The sequence below is a fragment of the Chanodichthys erythropterus genome, chromosome 11 (genome assembly GCF_024489055.1).
Source record: "Chanodichthys erythropterus isolate Z2021 chromosome 11, ASM2448905v1, whole genome shotgun sequence".
Taxonomy (NCBI): Eukaryota; Metazoa; Chordata; class Actinopteri; order Cypriniformes; family Xenocyprididae; genus Chanodichthys; species Chanodichthys erythropterus.
The window spans coordinates 10,453,880-10,470,558 of record NC_090231.1 but is presented as its reverse complement, the minus strand read 5'-3'; the positions used below and the strand labels follow the sequence as shown (position 1 = coordinate 10,470,558).

At 37.4% G+C, this 16,679-nt stretch overlaps 3 protein-coding genes across 3 annotated transcripts; 2 read left to right on the top strand and 1 right to left on the bottom strand.

Moving 5' to 3' along the window:
• Positions 1-162: 162 nt before the first annotated feature.
• On the top strand, positions 163-7,266 carry LOC137030700 (membrane-anchored junction protein). Its single transcript, XM_067401140.1, has 12 exons — positions 163-195; positions 297-332; positions 445-581; positions 704-755; positions 845-920; positions 2,557-2,679; positions 2,768-2,796; positions 2,987-3,126; positions 4,043-4,079; positions 4,359-4,404; positions 6,384-6,453; positions 7,257-7,266. The coding sequence occupies exons 3-12, from the start codon at positions 481-483 to the stop codon at positions 7,264-7,266; spliced, it is 684 nt and encodes a 227-aa protein (XP_067257241.1). The 5' UTR covers positions 163-195; positions 297-332; positions 445-480.
• Positions 7,267-13,680: 6,414 nt separating this feature from the next.
• On the top strand, positions 13,681-14,966 carry gpha2 (glycoprotein hormone subunit alpha 2). Its single transcript, XM_067401655.1, has 3 exons — positions 13,681-13,798; positions 14,282-14,466; positions 14,753-14,966. The coding sequence occupies exons 1-3, from the start codon at positions 13,681-13,683 to the stop codon at positions 14,855-14,857; spliced, it is 408 nt and encodes a 135-aa protein (XP_067257756.1). The 3' UTR covers positions 14,858-14,966.
• Positions 14,967-15,818: 852 nt separating this feature from the next.
• Positions 15,819-16,255, bottom strand: LOC137031047 (glycoprotein hormone beta-5-like). The gene is made up of 2 exons (XM_067401625.1): positions 16,122-16,255; positions 15,819-16,007 (listed from the first exon to the last, which is right to left on the bottom strand). The coding sequence occupies exons 1-2, from the start codon at positions 16,251-16,253 to the stop codon at positions 15,819-15,821; spliced, it is 321 nt and encodes a 106-aa protein (XP_067257726.1). The 5' UTR covers positions 16,254-16,255.
• Between the last annotated feature and the right edge of the window lie 424 nt (positions 16,256-16,679).

Sequence of the window (16,679 nt, the reverse complement as noted above, 5' to 3'; positions counted from 1 at the left end):
TGACCATGTGACAATAAAGGGGCGGAACATGTTTCTGAGGAACTCTCGTCACCATAGAGATAGCAGCTGATTCGCGCCTCACTGGATGACGCGTTTGACCAATCAGAGTTTGTCGTCGTGAGCTCGACGTGCCCGCGCTATTCAGTCTAGTAATTCTCAACGCTTTATTTGGCGCCGAATACCTGAGGCGTTACGGTAACTTATACTTTAGCTTCTGAGTGTTTATTAACCATGTCATTTCGTTTAGTCAATTTTAAAAAAGCTAAACGTTTCTAAATTGGCTTTATAAATTACAGAAACGCTTTTATTGATAATAAGATGGAGTTTTTTGAGTAAGATGGATTTCTGTACACTATGAACATAAACTATAAACATAAAACACTGCATTTATAAAATAGGCTACACTATACTTTTTTGTATGTATCTTGTTTCTTTTTTTTTCAGTGAAGATTCTGTTCATCCTCATCAGATGAAGTAACTATGTCAATCCAGGCCTTTTCCTTTCCTGTACCTGAGACCAGATTTTTTCAGGCTGGAAAACAAGTCTTCAAATTCAAGATAAGACGAGGAGAAATGAGCAGGCAAGAACTTGCACGCTTATTTTATCTATAAGTATGCAGTATTATTTTGAATATACCTTTACGCTTGATATTAGACAGATAATTTCTCTAGAAATATCTGACCTGGATATTGCCTTTCACAGCATTGATGAGGAGGACATGCTGGATGGGATGCTAGTCACTGAGGAGCTGGAGGTTTTTTAAGATCGGGATTATCATTTTGGATTCAAATTGGATTCATAAACTTTGGGAATATTTCATTCTTGATTTGGTTTGCTTCACAGAATGCTGTGCGTGCAGTACTTGCAAACCTGGATGGTCTTCACCCCTTCACAACCCAGAATTTCGTCATTTTTCCCTGTATGCTTTTATGAATATAACTTTAAAGGGATAGATCACACAAAAATGAAACTTCTTTCATCATTTACTCACCCTTTTGTCATTCCAAACTTAGATATGTCAAGTTATGTTGAAGAATGCGAGTAACTATACAGTTTTGCTTACCTTTGACTTTCAATTTTTGACACATTTTATAATAGACCTTATTTGTGTGTGTTCCACAGAACAAAGAAGGTCTTACAAATTAAACAAGAGTACAAACAATACAGTTTTCCTACAGCTCTGCGCCCCATACCTACCTTCGCTACTTCAGACTTATGTGCAAGTGAATGGTGCCTTGTGGTGCCATCCCAAATTGGCACAAAATCACTTTCACAGATCTTTACCTTGACTGTTCCCTACTAGTGGAATGACCTAACTCAACCCGAGCAGCTGAGTCTTTAGCCATTTTCAAAAATCAGCTAAAGACACGTCTTTTTCGTCAACACTTTAAAAGATTAGTCCACTTTCAAATAAAATTTTCCTGATAATTTACTCACCCCCATGTCATCCAAGATGTTCATGTCTTTTGTTCTTCAGTCGAAAAGAAATGAAGGTTTTTGATGAAAACATTCCAGGATTATTCTCCTTATAGTGGACTTCACTGGCCTCCAAACGGTTGAAGGTCAAAATTAGTTTCAGTGCAGCTTCAAAGGGCTATAAATGATACCAGACAAGGAATAAGGGTCTTATCTAGAGAAACGATCAGTCATTTTCTACAAAAATACAAATGTATATATGCTTTATAAACACAAATGATCACCTTGCACCGGCTTCCGCTTTCCGTATTCTTCAAAAAGCTTATGCTGTATGTCCTACGCCTTCCTTATTCAACTTACGGAAAAAACTGAACGCGTTCATTCCATAAGTTGAATAGAGAAGGCCTAGGACATACAGCGTAAGCTTTTTGAAAAATACGGAAAGTGGAAGCACTTGGAAGGCGATCATTTGTGTTTATAAAGCATATACATTTGCATCTTTGTAGAAAATGACCCATCGTTTCGCTAGATAAGACTCGTATTCCTCGTCTGGTATCATTTAAAGCCCTTTGAAGCTGCACTGAAACTGTCATTTTGACCTTCAACTGTTTGGTGCCCATTGAAGTCCACTATAAGGAGAATAATCCTGGAATGTTTTCATCAAAAACCTTAATTTCTTTTCGACTGAAGAAAGAAACACATGAACATCTTGGATGACATGCGGGTGAGTAAATTATCAGGAAAATTGTATTTGAAAGTGGACTAATCCTTTAATACAAACACTTTCTATTCTACATATCTATTTAAAAAACAACTTGCAATGTGAACTGTGCTAGACTAACTGGGACTACTCACAGCACTATTGTTGGTTTGATTGCTTCTATTGTTCTCCTTATTTGTAATTTCTTTGGATAAAAGCGTCTGCTAAAATGATTAAATGTAAGTGATGACAGAATTTTCATCTTGGGGTGAAATACCCCTTTAAAGATTTGAAAGAGCTCAACCAACAGGGGCTCTTTTTTTAAATATTTGTAATTTTAATAAAAAACTGAACTGTTGTTCAGGGTCAGTTAAACTAAAAGTGTAATATATACAAATAAGGGACCATTACTTCCCTTGACAACATACAACACTTACAGATAAAAGTAAATGGGAACAAGTGTCCAAAATGAGGTTCATGAAGAAGGGTGTAAAACTGTCTCCGTACCCCTTCCTTATTACACTGTATGTGGAGTATCGTGAACCAGCCTTTCAGTGCACAGGTGGGAGGGCTCTTGATCTCAGCACACTACCTGACCACTTTACTATGACATATGCTCTGAATTAACTTTGTCTGCTCTTGTTTACCAGTGACAAATACCAATTCCTGGAACACACCGGTGAGTGTCTCTTATTAAATATTCCTTTCTTAAGTTATATTGACCTGTTGAACTTATTTTGTGGTTAATTTCTTAAATGAACCTGTAAAACCAATCTATACATAATTTCTTGTCTTGCTTGCTTGCTTGTTCTTGATTTATATCCTTAAAAATGTCACGAGCTGACAAAAATAAACGTAAATGCCCTCAGAAATCTACATCGAAAAGTCTACAGTGTTCTAGTGAGCCAATGAGGACAGACCAAACCACTGCAATGGATCATCCAGAAGAGGGCACTATGAGCCAACACAAGCAGAACAAACTAACCACAGAAAACTCTCAGAGCTTTCAGTAAGTTTGCTGCTTTTTGTATGCTGTATGTGGTGATTATTGTCAAGTCTTCACATATTCAAATCTGTCTTTCTCTCATAGTGTATTTAATTATTTTGATTCCAACACATGTTGGCTTATATCAAACTCGTAGTCCTTGCTGGATGTATATTGTCACAATATGACATAACTGGAAATAAAATAATAATGAGCAATAAAACGGCAGAGCAAGATCAACATTAGCTCATGACTCACATACAGTAAACAGATGCCAATCGTTTATAGCATACAATTATAGGATGGTGTATATAAGTAAGCTACCTTTCATGGGACCTTGCTCTGAGACAGACACAAACCCAGGAGACATTTGTGGGATTTTCCACTTTGTTTTCGGTGATGGTTGAGAAGCTGATAAGATTGTTGACCCGAGTGATTAGGTGTTGAGTCAGATGCAGTAGTTATGAAACAGCAGAGCAGAGGAGCTTGAGAATGGGGCGCCATCTCAATGAAGCTGTCACTCAATCAGCAGGCAGAACATAATTATTTAGTTGTTAAAATAACATCCCACCTCATCCAATTCCTCCGCGTAGGAAGAGATGCACAAATCAATAAGCCAGCGGAGAACAGAACTTGACATGTACTTTTAATTACGTCATGTCCTCATTTTGTTTGTGGTGGGCGAAATTATGGTGTTGGTTCATTCTGGCGAGGACTCCAGTAATTCGGTGGAGTTTACACAAATCACCTACTGCAGTGTCAAAAATAGATGCCTTTTCACAGGGAATTTGTGTGTATGTGCACAAGCCCTCCGGCTGCTTGCAGACTTGCCTAAAACAGGTCTTTTGTTTTTATGTTAAATGTGCTGGAAAAGGGAACAGGAATTAGATATGTCAAAAAAAGAGAACCAATAGATCTTTCTCTCCTGTCTCTGTTTCAGGGAGTCCCCTTGCTCGGCCAATGGTGCAGAAGCGATGGTTTGTGGCAGTGAGGTTAATGTATGAATGTGTGTGTTGGGGGGGAGACAGTTTTTCTGTCCGTCACTCACTCACACACTGTCTCAATTGTTAATCATCTTTAATTGCCCCTGCAGGGTGCACAATCTGAAACATTAGCCCATTCAGGTGGCATAACTACTCCATGATGTTAATTATAGAAGCTGATAAAAATAAAATACCTGTTTCAGGTACTTTTCAGTTGTGAAACCATCCATCATTGGTATTTTCTTCATCTTTCTCTCGTCTTTTCTATTGTAGATTCATGCTGATTCAGATTGTCTACCAGCACCAGATGTGCATGATGGTAAATTGCATATTATTTAACATATCAGTATCTTTCCTAATATTCATTTTTCTTCATTCATTTTCAAAAATCACCTAAAAACCTACGCTTTTAGTAAATGACCAAGCCAAGCTATGTGAGCAGCACTGTGCCATTAGTTTCCCATCTTTTCTCTTTTATTAGTCATCAAAGCGCTACTCTTTTGGGGGATCATCCAGCAAATAATCAAAATTAGTTGTCGACCGATATGGGCTTTCAATGGCCGAAGCTAATATCAGTATCCAAAATGGGGAAATGCAGAACAATTTCCCCATTTTGGGGAAATGTGGACTGTGTACAAGGGGCCAAGAAGCATTGGAGGGCCCATATTGATCTCCCCTGAGGACCCCATTGCAATAAACTGTACAGAGGGCCCAGAAAACCTAGCTTTGCCACTCAACATTTCCTTAAAATTCACAAAAAAAAAAATGACAACAGAAATTGTTTACTATGCACTTACAAAGTTGTCAATAGAATCTGTAACTGACAAAGTGGTGGACAAATATTTAACAAAGTTACTGGGCAATGCTGATCATTTCTACGTAATTAAATACTGGCCAATATTGGTCTATAAATAGTTACAAATAATAAGTGTTAAAGAGTTAGTTCACCTAAAAATGAAATTTCTGTCATTAATTACTCACCCTCATGTCGTCCCAAACCCGTAAGACCTTCGTTCATCTTCGCAACACAAAATAAAATATTTTTGATGAAATCCAAGAAGTTTATTCATCTGCGTTCTGGCGTAGAACCTGGAAGAACTGCAATGTAAATAATGTAGCAGATTGACAGGGTGGAGATGAATTTGTTGAATAAAGTCATTATTTTTGTTGTTTTTTTTGCACACTAAGGGCCCTATTTTAATGATCTAAGCACATTGTCTAAAGCGCACAGAGCAAGTGCACTTAGGGCGTGTCCAAATCCACTTTTGCTAGTTTAATGACTTGAAAATTGGTCTGCACGCCCGGTGCATGGTCTAAAAGGGTTGTCCCTATTCTCTTAATGTGTAATGGGTGTGTTTTGTGCATAATGTGCAAAAAACCAATCAGAGTCTCATCTCCCATTCCCTTTAAAAGCCAGATGCACTTGCGCCATGACGGATTCGCTATTTGCATGGCGGAATCTACAAGCAGAAAAACTGAACGCTTCTCTAGCGAGGAAATGGATCTGCTCGTGCCCAAGGTTAAAGCACGCAAGCAGAACATCTGCAGACACAAGCCGGATTCCACCAAAGCATTTTTATCTTTATGCACACAATAACAATGTTTTACATTGTAATCCTTATATTTTTAATATTTGGCATGTTTTTGTACTGCTGCATGTCCCTGTATGTGTAATAAGCAGAGTGTACGCACACCTATAGGCGCATATTACTAACGCGCTCTTTAAATAACCAAAAAACCTGTGGCATTGACTTTAGACCAGGTTTCAGTTGGTCAATGGTGAAGTCTATTTCAGTTGTCTAAAAATAGCAACGCACCAAACAATGCCACACCTCGTTTTCAGACAAGCACGCCCATGGGCGCACAAATGGGCACGAGTGCATTTGCTATATAAACAACGTGGCGCAGGACGTTAAAAATGATAACTGCGTCAGGCTGAAATTAGCAAAAAACACTTGCTTCGCGCCTTGTGCCGCATTGCACCAGGTGTATGATAGGGCCTAAAAAGTATTCTCGTCACTTCATAACATTAAGGTTGAACCAATGTAGTCACGTTGACTATTTTAACAATGTTTTTGCTACTTTTCTGGACCTTAAATATGGGAATTTCGTTTGAGGATAAGAAACCTCTTGGATTTCATCAAAAAATATCTTAATTTGTGTTCCGAAAATTACGGTTTGGAACGACATGAGGGTGAGTACTTAATGACAGAAATTTCATTTTTGGGTGAACCAACCCTTTAATGAACTAAAATATAAAGATTTAAAATCTTACAGACTTTTTAACACCTTGTTTAGATCCCCCTGAAAGTTCTGACCCAAATTCACCAACTGGACAGAATGTCAGCATCATTACTAGAATGGCCAGGTGAGAAATCTCTTGTGAAATATGAAATATGACATTAATAACAAGGTTTAAGCCTAGTCCAAGACTAAAATGCATGTTTAAACTCTCTTAAATGAAAGCAACGTGCACTTGCATATCTGAAAACTTGTCAGTGCCATCGTTTTTTTTTTATTTATTTATTTTTTTTATGAAAGCTACTTAAATGTCCTAAGTGAACTAAGGCCTACTCCTGGCTTAATCTAAGCCCTGTCTTTGACAATTTCAATCTGTGATAGTGTCAATTTTGCACTACACCAAATGGAATTGCAACAATTGTGACGGTTTTGAATGTGTATGAAGTTATAAGATTGAAAATTGAGAATAGTTTGTTTTCTTGAAATTCTTCCTGCTCTTTTCACAGCTCACTGTTTCCCTTCTCTCTGTTCTTCCGTAAGAGTCCTGCAAATTAAAAAGTTCAAACCATCATTTCTTGACACTTACGGATCTCCGACCTGTTTTTATTAAAGAAAAGGCTGTTAAGTTTTTTCAAGGTCTGTTATTTAACCTAATCTGTGCTGTTTTGTGCATTCTGTTTGTTAAATTTTTTCGAAATGTATCAATAATGGTTTTAACTGTGTTGATTTATGCTGTATGAGTGTTTCAAATACATACTAAGATAACTGTTGCTTTGGTTGAAAATACCTTTTGTTGCATGTCACTCTCACTAAGCCTGAAATTACATTGTTTGTTCTATTATGCTTTCACTTGAATGAAGTCGTTAGAACATCAAGTTTTGTTCACATTTTAGTGTTCCTGTGCGTTTGAGTGTGTGCATGTTGTTGCAGCATCCGCTAAATCGAGTGTGTGTGTGTGTGTGTGTGTGTGTGGCAGACCACTCTCAATAAGGTGAGGTCATCGGCCAAGGCTATACACGCCCAATCCTCAAAATCCACACCTGTTTCTGACTGCCTTTGCAAATTATTACAGGATCAAAGAAGAATTAGTTTAAGCTCTTTTGTATCTGTCAAAGACTTCTAATTTTGCGTTCATGACTCAAGAAAAAGCCAAGATTTATCTCTCTTGTTTTTATTTTCAGAGTTTACATATCGCTGTAACCTGGAAACCAGGAGAGTCATGAAGAATTATATTATTAATACATCCGCTTGCACTTTATGAGGGTATAGCAGCTGCCAAAACAACAGGGGAGGGCATGGCCTCACGTTTTCACTTGATGAGCTGATTATATTCACATCTCGACCTTTAAACCTCCATGTCAATCAAGCTCTGAACTTTTTCTGAGAATCTGGCCCTGTATAATATCTTAATATCTCTTTATAATTACACTCCTTCCTGTGACAAAAACCCAGGAGACCTTGAAGTATGAATCATGCTGATCGTGTGTGATGTGGGGAGGTGGGTTGAGAGAATGATGAATTATGTCATCCATTCCATTTACAATGACATAATAAATTGTGCGTGTTGGAAAGTGAATGTACCAGCACCCAGGAATGCATTGTTAAGAAGTTTGAATTATCTTTTGCACTAAAACGGCATCACCATTTTTTTTTTTTTATTTAGCAGAAGCTTATATCCGATGATCAATGACCACATTTAAATGCACGTAATTTTCGTGATTTAATTTCAGATTATTTTTCTTTTTTGAGTAACAGCAAAGAACATTTTTTGAGTAACAGAAAATTCAAATAAGTGATTTTCCTTTTCTCCATCAAACAAGGTGTTCACAAAAACAAAAATGAAAATTCTGTCATTAATTACTCATGTCGTTCAAACCCGTAAGACCTTAGTTCGTCTTTGGAACACAAATTAAGATATTATTGATGAAATCCATGAGCTTTCTGGCCTCTGATAAGACTGCAACCTTATTACCACTTTGAAGGCCCAAAAATGTACTAAAGACATTATTAAAATAGTCAATTTGACTACAGTGGTTCAACCTTAATGTTATGAAGTGACGAGAATACTTTTTGATCACGTGAACAGCATCGGCCAATACTGAGTCAGCGTTCTGGTGTAGAATGCAGAAGCACTGCACTGTCATTACTACATCAACAACGTAGGAGACTGACATGGAAGAGAAAAAAATTGTTGAATGAAGTCAGTGTTTTTGTTTGTTTGTTTTTAGAATAAAAGTTGAGCCACTGTAGTCACATGGACTGTTTTAATGATGTCTTTACTATCTTTCTGGGCCTTGAAGTGGTAATAACGTTGCAGTCTATTGGAGGTCAGAAAGCTCTCGGATTTCATCAAAAATATCTTAATTTGTGTTCCGAAGATGAACGGAGGTCTTATGGGTGTGGAACGACATGAGGTAATGAATGACAGAATTTTTTCTTCTTTGAATGAACTAACCCTTAAAGGTACAATATGTAAGAATTATGTCCGCTAGAGGCCTATTCAAAACAAAGGCGTAATCTTGTGGAATCTTGGGACATGTGCTCTTCACCTCAACGGATGGTGCAAAAGAATAGGGATTGGACTCGGGAACAAATCATGTTCATGGATGTGATTATTAACGTTACTGTAGTATGAAGCAGAGCAGGACCGAGTGATGTTGTCCTGAACGAGGCCGCTGGAGCGATTGCGCAACACACGCCTCACGAGCAGCATTTTTTTTATTATGACACAGTCGCCGGCGCCGCTTCCGCTTTTCCGGTCATGAGTATGAGGTAACGCAGCTCTGTTTATCATATTAGATACATTTGAGAGTGTTGAAAATGTTATAGCATTACTCTGTGCGTTCGCTCGGCAGCTGCTGTGAAACACTGTTACACACTGCAGTAAGATAGATCGATTTTAGAATATCATATTAAATGCTGGATGGCTTGTGTTGATAAATGGCATGCAATTAAATTTAAATTTAAAACGTATTGTATAATGGAGAAAATTATGTATTACTGTTAATACAAATAATTATGTTTATTAAAACGTGTAAATATTAAAGCGTCTTTGGTGTTTCCATGGTTTCTACAAAATAAAACCGGAAACCGAGGGTAACGTGGGTATGACGCAATTGACAGGCGACTCCTCACACTTCCCGGAGCCTTGGTTAAAATTGCAATTTTCTCACGATTTACAAATAGCATTAGGGATATTGTAAGTACTCAAGTGAACAAAATATATATATAACACTAGCTAGTGTTTTTTGGATATTTTACTGCAAAAATATTATATATTTCACCTTTAAAGCAACTTTTTTTTTAACATTGATTATAATAAATATTTCTTGAGCACCAAATCAAAATATTAGAATGATTTCTGAAGGATCATGTGACACTGAAGACTGGAGTAATGATGCTGAAAATTCTGATTTACCATTACAGGATTAAAAAAAATATATATATATTAATTATAATGATGTTTCACAAGAATGTTTTACTGTATTTTTTTATACTTATATATATATATATGATCAAATAAATGCAGCCTTGGTAAGCATAAGAGATTTCTTTCAAAAACATTCTTTATTCTTACAAAAAAAAAAAAAAAGGTCCAAAGCTATGTTTTGATGATCTGAATGTGGCTACTGTTGGAGCACACCTGATCTTTTCTGGAAGCTAATAATAAAATGAAAATCCAATAAAAAATGAAAATCCATTTAAGGGAGCAAATTTCCCCCCTTAATGGAAAAGTTCATTGCTTTCACTGGTCCACAGTGGTCCACAAAATATTAGTAATATATACACTATATTGCCAAAAGTTTTGGGATGCCTGCCTTTACGTGCACATGAACTTTAATGACATCCCATTCTTAATCCGTAGGGTTTAATATGGAGTTGGCCCACCCTTTGCAGCTATAACAGCTTCAGCTCTTCTGGGAAGGCTTTACACAAGGTTTAGGAGTGTGTTTATGGGAATTGTTAACCATTCATCTAGAAGTTCATTTGTGAGGTCAGGCAGTGATGTTGAACGAGAAGGCCCGGCTCGCAGTCTCCGCTCTAATTCATCCCAAAGGTGTTCAATCGGTTTGAGGTCAGGACTCTGGCCAGTCAAGTTCCTCCCAAACTCGCTCATCCATGTCTATATGGACCTTGCTTTGTGCACTGGTGCACAGTCATGTTGGAACAAGAAGGGGCCATCCCCAAACTGTTCCCACAAAGTTGGGAGCCTGAAATTGTCCAAAATGTCTTGGTATGCTGAAGCATTAGGAGTTCCTTTCACTGGAACTAATGGGCCAAACCCAACCCCTGAAAAACAACCCCACACCATAATCCCCCCTCCACCAAACTTTACACTTGGCACAATGCAGTCCGGCAAGTACCGTTCTCCTGGCAACCTCCAAACCCAGACTCGTCCATCAGATTGCCAAACAGAGAAGTGTGATTTGTCACTCCAGAGAACACGTCTCCACTGCTCTAGAGTCCAGTGGCGGTGGGCTTTACATCACTGCATCCGACGCTTTGCATTGCACTTAGTGATGTAAGGCTTGGATGCAGCTGCTCGGCCATGGAAACCCATTCCATGAAACTCTCTATGCACTGTTCTTGAGCTGATCTGAAGGCCACATGAAGTTTGGAGGTCTGTAGCTATTGACTCTGCAGGAAGTTGGCGACTGCTGCGCACTGTGTGCCTCAGCATGCGCTGTGATTTTACGTGGCCTACCACTTCGTGGCAGAGTTGCTGTTGTTCCCAACTGCTTCCACTTTGTTAGGATACCACTAACTGTTGACTGTGGAATATTTAGTAGTGAGGAAATTTCATGAATAGACTTATTGCACAGGTGGCAACCTATCACGGTACCACGCTTGAATTCACTGAGCTCCTGAGAGCGACCCATTCTTTCACAGATGTTAGTAGAAGCAGTCTGCATGCTTGATTTTATACATAGCTGTATATACATACATATATATATATATATATATAGCAGGGGTGGCAAACTGCGGTCTGGAGGTCCGGTCCAGTCCTGCAGAGTTATAAAACTCACTTGATTAGCTTGTTCAGATCTGTTTGATTAGGCCTAAAGCAAAACTCTGCAGGACTGTGGCTCTCCAGGACTGACATTTGCCACCCCTGATATATAGTCACCTTGCTTTAAAAATGTATTTCTTCAGTAGTTTGACTTCTCAACTGTACCTTTGTTTTGACATCTGCAGATATAAATAAATGTTGGGGTTGAAGTTTTGAATAAGATATTTACATGACCTAAAATTCACTTTAATACAGATATATGCCAGCTATGTCTGCAATTGATGGGACATGCATAATTTTCAGTTTAATATTGTTCTGAAAATCCCTGAAATTTGTGAATATTTCACAACATTGCACATTTACAGTAGGCCTATTATTTACCATGCATGTTCACACCTGAACTGTTTAGATATAGTGCTTGTATATACAGACCTAAAACAGCTTATTTGAGATGTTTGGCCCAGTCATATGTGACAAAGGGATGTAGTTTGCAAGGGGGATGGGGGATTTGGGAAGGTAACCCCCCACCCCCAGTCAAATGTGATCTAAAACAGCCACATAAACTAAAATGACTGATGAAAAGGGGAGAAAACAATGTCCTGCACCAACATAAATTAATTTCATGACCACTTTTAATAGAATTTATCACCTTCTATTGTATTTATTGTGGCAAATTTTGACTAACTTGTAACATTTTTTATAAATAATCTGTTTTTCGCTAAAGATTTAGATTACAACTTGTTGTAGCTATAGCTTCTAAATGTGTATAGGTTGCTATTTTTCATAAATGCTATGAATAAAAGAAAGAAAGAAAAAGGCCTAGGCATGGTAATGAGGAGCCGTCAATGGTCTTACCTGTAATTATATCCTTATTGTATTCATTCATCCTCAGTTGTTATGCAATATGTAAACAATTACAAAAACTTTGTTACTTTTTCATAAGACCAAGTAAGTTGGAATCAAGAGCTAAAGTTTTGACCTTCTTACATGAAGTATGGATGATTTTCTGCATGTGTAAAATGTGTTCTGCTAATAAGGACCCCTAAACGGTTCACACTTCAACTTCCAATGTTCAAACCAAACACCAAAGACCAGAGCAAGAGAGATGAAAGGGCATGCAAAGGTTTATAAAGTTAGGCAACATACAAAGAAAAGGGATGTGAAAGGGAAATACAGCAAGCACACTAAAACAGTGTAATAATTGCGATGGGGAGGGTCCCGTTATACACATCCACATGCATGAGGACACACTGGTAAGTGGGTGTGACTATGCTGGAAGCTGAGGGCTCAGTTTTACCTGCACTACATATATGTGCTCTGCGAGAAAGAACTTCATCAGCGATCATACACACACCTGCGCATCTCTCTGAGGTCAACATCTCATCTGCACACACTTTGGCTTTGAACTAGGATCTGCATCTACAGGTAAACTTTGCCTTTAAAATTTCTAATATATCTGATTATTATAAATGCAATGTGGATATCTTGGTGTGAGTTTAATATTAATGTAAGACTGTAATGCTGATTTTATCCATTATTAATGCTGTAGACAGAAGTTATTTCCTCGGCTTTTCCCCTCAGGGAAGTAATTCTTTATATTTATCTATCCATCCACCCGTCCATTAGACGGCAGCGAAGGCAAGCTTCACACTTGCACTCTAAACTGTTTCTAATTCAATCTGTGTGTACTTCCATTCTTTATGCTTACTCAAAATTATTGTGTCTGTGTGTGTGTATATATATATATATATATATATACATAGTTGCTCATGTAACAATGTAGCCATTTATGTGCTGTTATAGATAGGTAACAATAGTAAAGTTGAAAAAATGAAAAAAGACAAATCTTTTTGAAATAGAATTTTCATAAATAAAAAAACAATTCTCATTCTCCAAAGAAGTGTACATTCTGATCATCCTGGACAAAAACAAAAAACACATTAATAATTGTTCTGACGCATACAGGATGAATGCATGGACCAGACACATGGGCTGATAATAAAATTGAGTTACTCGGTGAGTAACAAATATAAACCTGGACAAAAACATTTACGGCATGGAAACATTCATTCACACTGCGAGGGGGAAATGGGGGAAGTGATTAATTTTCAGATTATTTTGACAACTCCAAATAATGGACTCCCAAGACAATAGTCAGGAAAGTCTGGTCAGTTTTCTCAATTAGGGAAATTATTCTTGTAAAGGGCCGAATGACTTAAATGTTTATGTAAATGGTATGAAATCATTTATGCACTAAAAGATTAAAAGATGAAAATGAGTGTGACATGTTTTAAGTAAATGAATTATGATTGATTTCTTCAACTCTGGCAGGTTAACATCACCATGTTCCGCTGCGTAACATCTGACCAGGTGGTGCTTATGTTGCCTTTGGTTCTGTTGGTGTTGCTAATGCCCTTCAGCTGGAGTTTTCAAGCTCTGACTCCTGGCTGCCACCTTTACCGTGAGTGAAAACAACCTGATTTTTAACAAGCACCCAACTCATTCTTAAAGGGTTAGTTCACCCAAAAAATGAAAATTCTGTCATTAATTACTCACCCTCATGTCGTTCTAAACTTTCGTTCATCTTCGGAACTCAAATGAAGATCATTTTGATGAAATCTGAGAGCTTTCTAGACAGCTACGCAACTGACACTTCTGTTCATGTTCGCTGATCAATGTTTACATGTGAATAAAAGCCTAAATTCAATATGTTCATCATATAAAGCGGTTGTGTCTCTTCAGAACCAGTGGACTAAACCACTCAATTCATATGGATTGTTTTACAATCAAAGTGTCAGTTGAGATTGGGATTCTGATGAAGATGAAGATGAAGGAAAGTCTTACAGGTTTGGAACAACATGAGGGCGAGTAATTAATGCCAGTTTTTGGGTGAACTAACCCTTTAAAATGTAAAGTACTGATTTACTCCTCTGTCTACGCACAGCATTTAACGTGACCGTACGTACAGACAAGCGAGGTACATGTCGAGGAACTCAGATGGTGTACGCTTGTGTGGGCTACTGTGAGTCCAGTGCATTCCCGTCACGCTACTCTGTGCTGCTGGCGTCCAATTTCACCCATAACATAACGTCTGCTTCCCGCTGCTGCACCATTAGCAAGGATGCCAAGGTACATTCTAACCATTATTATATTACTAAGACCAATTTTACATCAGAAGAACCAATTATGAAATATTATGACTAAAGACTTTTTTGAACATAACAATTTCCACCAGCCAAGCCAAACAATAATAATCTATTTTATTCCATTCGGTAAATTATTTCAAAATATACTGACAACATTTTTACTAAAAAAAAATTAAAAAATGAAATTCATATAGATTTATTAATTAGGATATTATTTCCTTTATTTTTATCTTATCACCTGATTCCTTCATGTGTCTGTCTTTTCTCAGATCAAAGTACGTCTGCACTGTCCTGGAGGCCGTCACCATGATGACATCGAGATCTTGACCGCACGGGCCTGTCGGTGCAACATGTGTCACAAATCCCGTTACTGAGAGCCCACATAAAGAACGCCTCACTCATGCTGTACTGGACACCCGAGAATGCTGTGCAATTATGAAAATGTGCTTTTTTTTTTATTCAAATAATTTTCTGATTTTACCATTTTCATTTCACTTGTAAATTTACATAAAAACACACCATCACTGAAAGCTTTGGGGTCAGTAAGAATTTTGAAAAGAAATTAATACTTTTATTCAGCAAGAATGCATTAAATTGATCAAAAGTAATGGTAAAGATATTTTTCAAAAAAGCGATTTTCTTTCTAAAGTTCTAACATAATGTTCTATTCATCATGATAATAATAAGAACTGTTTCTTGAGCAGCAAATCATCATATTAGAATGATTTCTGAAGGATCATGTGACACTGAAGACTGGAGTAATGATGCTGAAAATTCAGCTTTGCATCACAGGAGTGTTACATTTTAAACATTTTTTAAAAATAATAAAGTGATAATATTTCACAATATTAGTTTTTTTTTTACTGACTTGGTGAGCATAAGAGATTATCTTTTGAAAACAAAAAAATCTTACTGACCCAAACTTTTTAACGGTATATAATAAAATAATATTCTTTTTATCTAAAGTTCTAAGATGACAGCATGAGTGAAATGTTCTTGAATGTTCTGTAAAGAGTCATCAATCATCAATTCAATATAAAACAATGGGGAAAAGCATCAGATACACTCTATTAGTTCAAATAAATAAAAATCATTTTTCTAAATGTCGGTGCCACCTAATGACATAAAGAATGTATCTTACCTAATATATATTTATAAGGTGATGTTTGCACAAAATGTGTCTAATCTTTTAAAATAAAAGAGTACATGTCATTTTCTGTGTGTTTTATTTGTTAAATCATGATTTTAATATATATATATGATTTCTAATGCATAACTGTGATAATTCTTTGCATAATAAGCAAAGAAGATTTAGGCCTATGTGTGTGTGTGCCTTTAGAAGGTCTCGCACTCGGTGTGGTTTGAGGAGCAGTAGGTGCAGTCGCACTGTAAGGCCTGAGGGTAATGATAGATGGGGGAGACGCCAGGACGACAACCTGGTAAACGTGCTGTCAGGTGGCGTGTACGGCTGTAGGTGCAGACACTGTGGTGCCTCTGGATATACGGCGGCTCCAGAACTGGCCTCTGTGATGCCAAAACACACAAGAAGACATGTATGTCATGCAGAAATAAATACACAAACATATACTCCAATAGTAATAGTTCTATAAATAAGATATAATCGCAGGTTTCTGTCACCTCCCAGGTGTGGCAGCGGCCCCAGCATGCCTCAGTGCTTATCCGCAGACTCCTGCATCCAGGCTTCTTTGCCACAAAAGTAAAATCACGTACCGCACAGCCGCGAAAACTCTGCAAGGTCGTCACAGTCATGGTGGAATAAAAGCCAGGAAACAGGAGCAGAAAGGTCACAGCGGTCACTGAGAAGCACATTCTGTAAGAAATTATGATGACTTATCATAAAAGATAATGTGCACTTTTAAAGTTTCAGGGAGAATCTCAGACATTATCAGCAAGGATTCACAGGCATTTACAGACTATTTTCCCTCACCTGTTCCATATAGCTAAAAAAAGACAAATGAAATTACCTATGTACTCTATTATGAGAACAAATACCCCAAGGGGAAAAAATGCACCTATTCAGTCTACCTTTTAAGCATATAAATTGCATGATATAATGAAATGTATATGCATACACATATTCCACGAAAAATTTTATGTAGTAAAGTTACAATTTACGCATAATTCTACAGACACTGTTCCACTTTACCTCAATTCTCCGTTTGTAACTGACATTAA

Bases quoted from the DNA above. Each gene is read 5' to 3' on its own strand.
- LOC137030700 (XM_067401140.1), top strand. From the start codon at position 481: ATGTCAATCCAGGCCTTTTCCTTTCCTGTACCTGAGACCAGATTTTTT. The intron at 756-844 runs GTTTTTTAAGAT...TTTGCTTCACAG, and splicing joins TAGTCACTGAGGAGCTGGAG to AATGCTGTGCGTGCAGTACT. The intron at 4,405-6,383 runs GTAAATTGCATA...CACCTTGTTTAG, and splicing joins AGCACCAGATGTGCATGATG to ATCCCCCTGAAAGTTCTGAC.
- gpha2 (XM_067401655.1), top strand. From the start codon at position 13,681: ATGTTCCGCTGCGTAACATCTGACCAGGTGGTGCTTATGTTGCCTTTG. The intron at 13,799-14,281 runs GTGAGTGAAAAC...GTCTACGCACAG, and splicing joins TCCTGGCTGCCACCTTTACC to CATTTAACGTGACCGTACGT. The intron at 14,467-14,752 runs GTACATTCTAAC...GTCTTTTCTCAG, and splicing joins CCATTAGCAAGGATGCCAAG to ATCAAAGTACGTCTGCACTG.
- LOC137031047 (XM_067401625.1), bottom strand. From the start codon at position 16,253: ATGACTGTGACGACCTTGCAGAGTTTTCGCGGCTGTGCGGTACGTGAT. The intron at 16,008-16,121 runs GTGACAGAAACC...TTGGCATCACAG, and splicing joins GCCGCTGCCACACCTGGGAG to AGGCCAGTTCTGGAGCCGCC.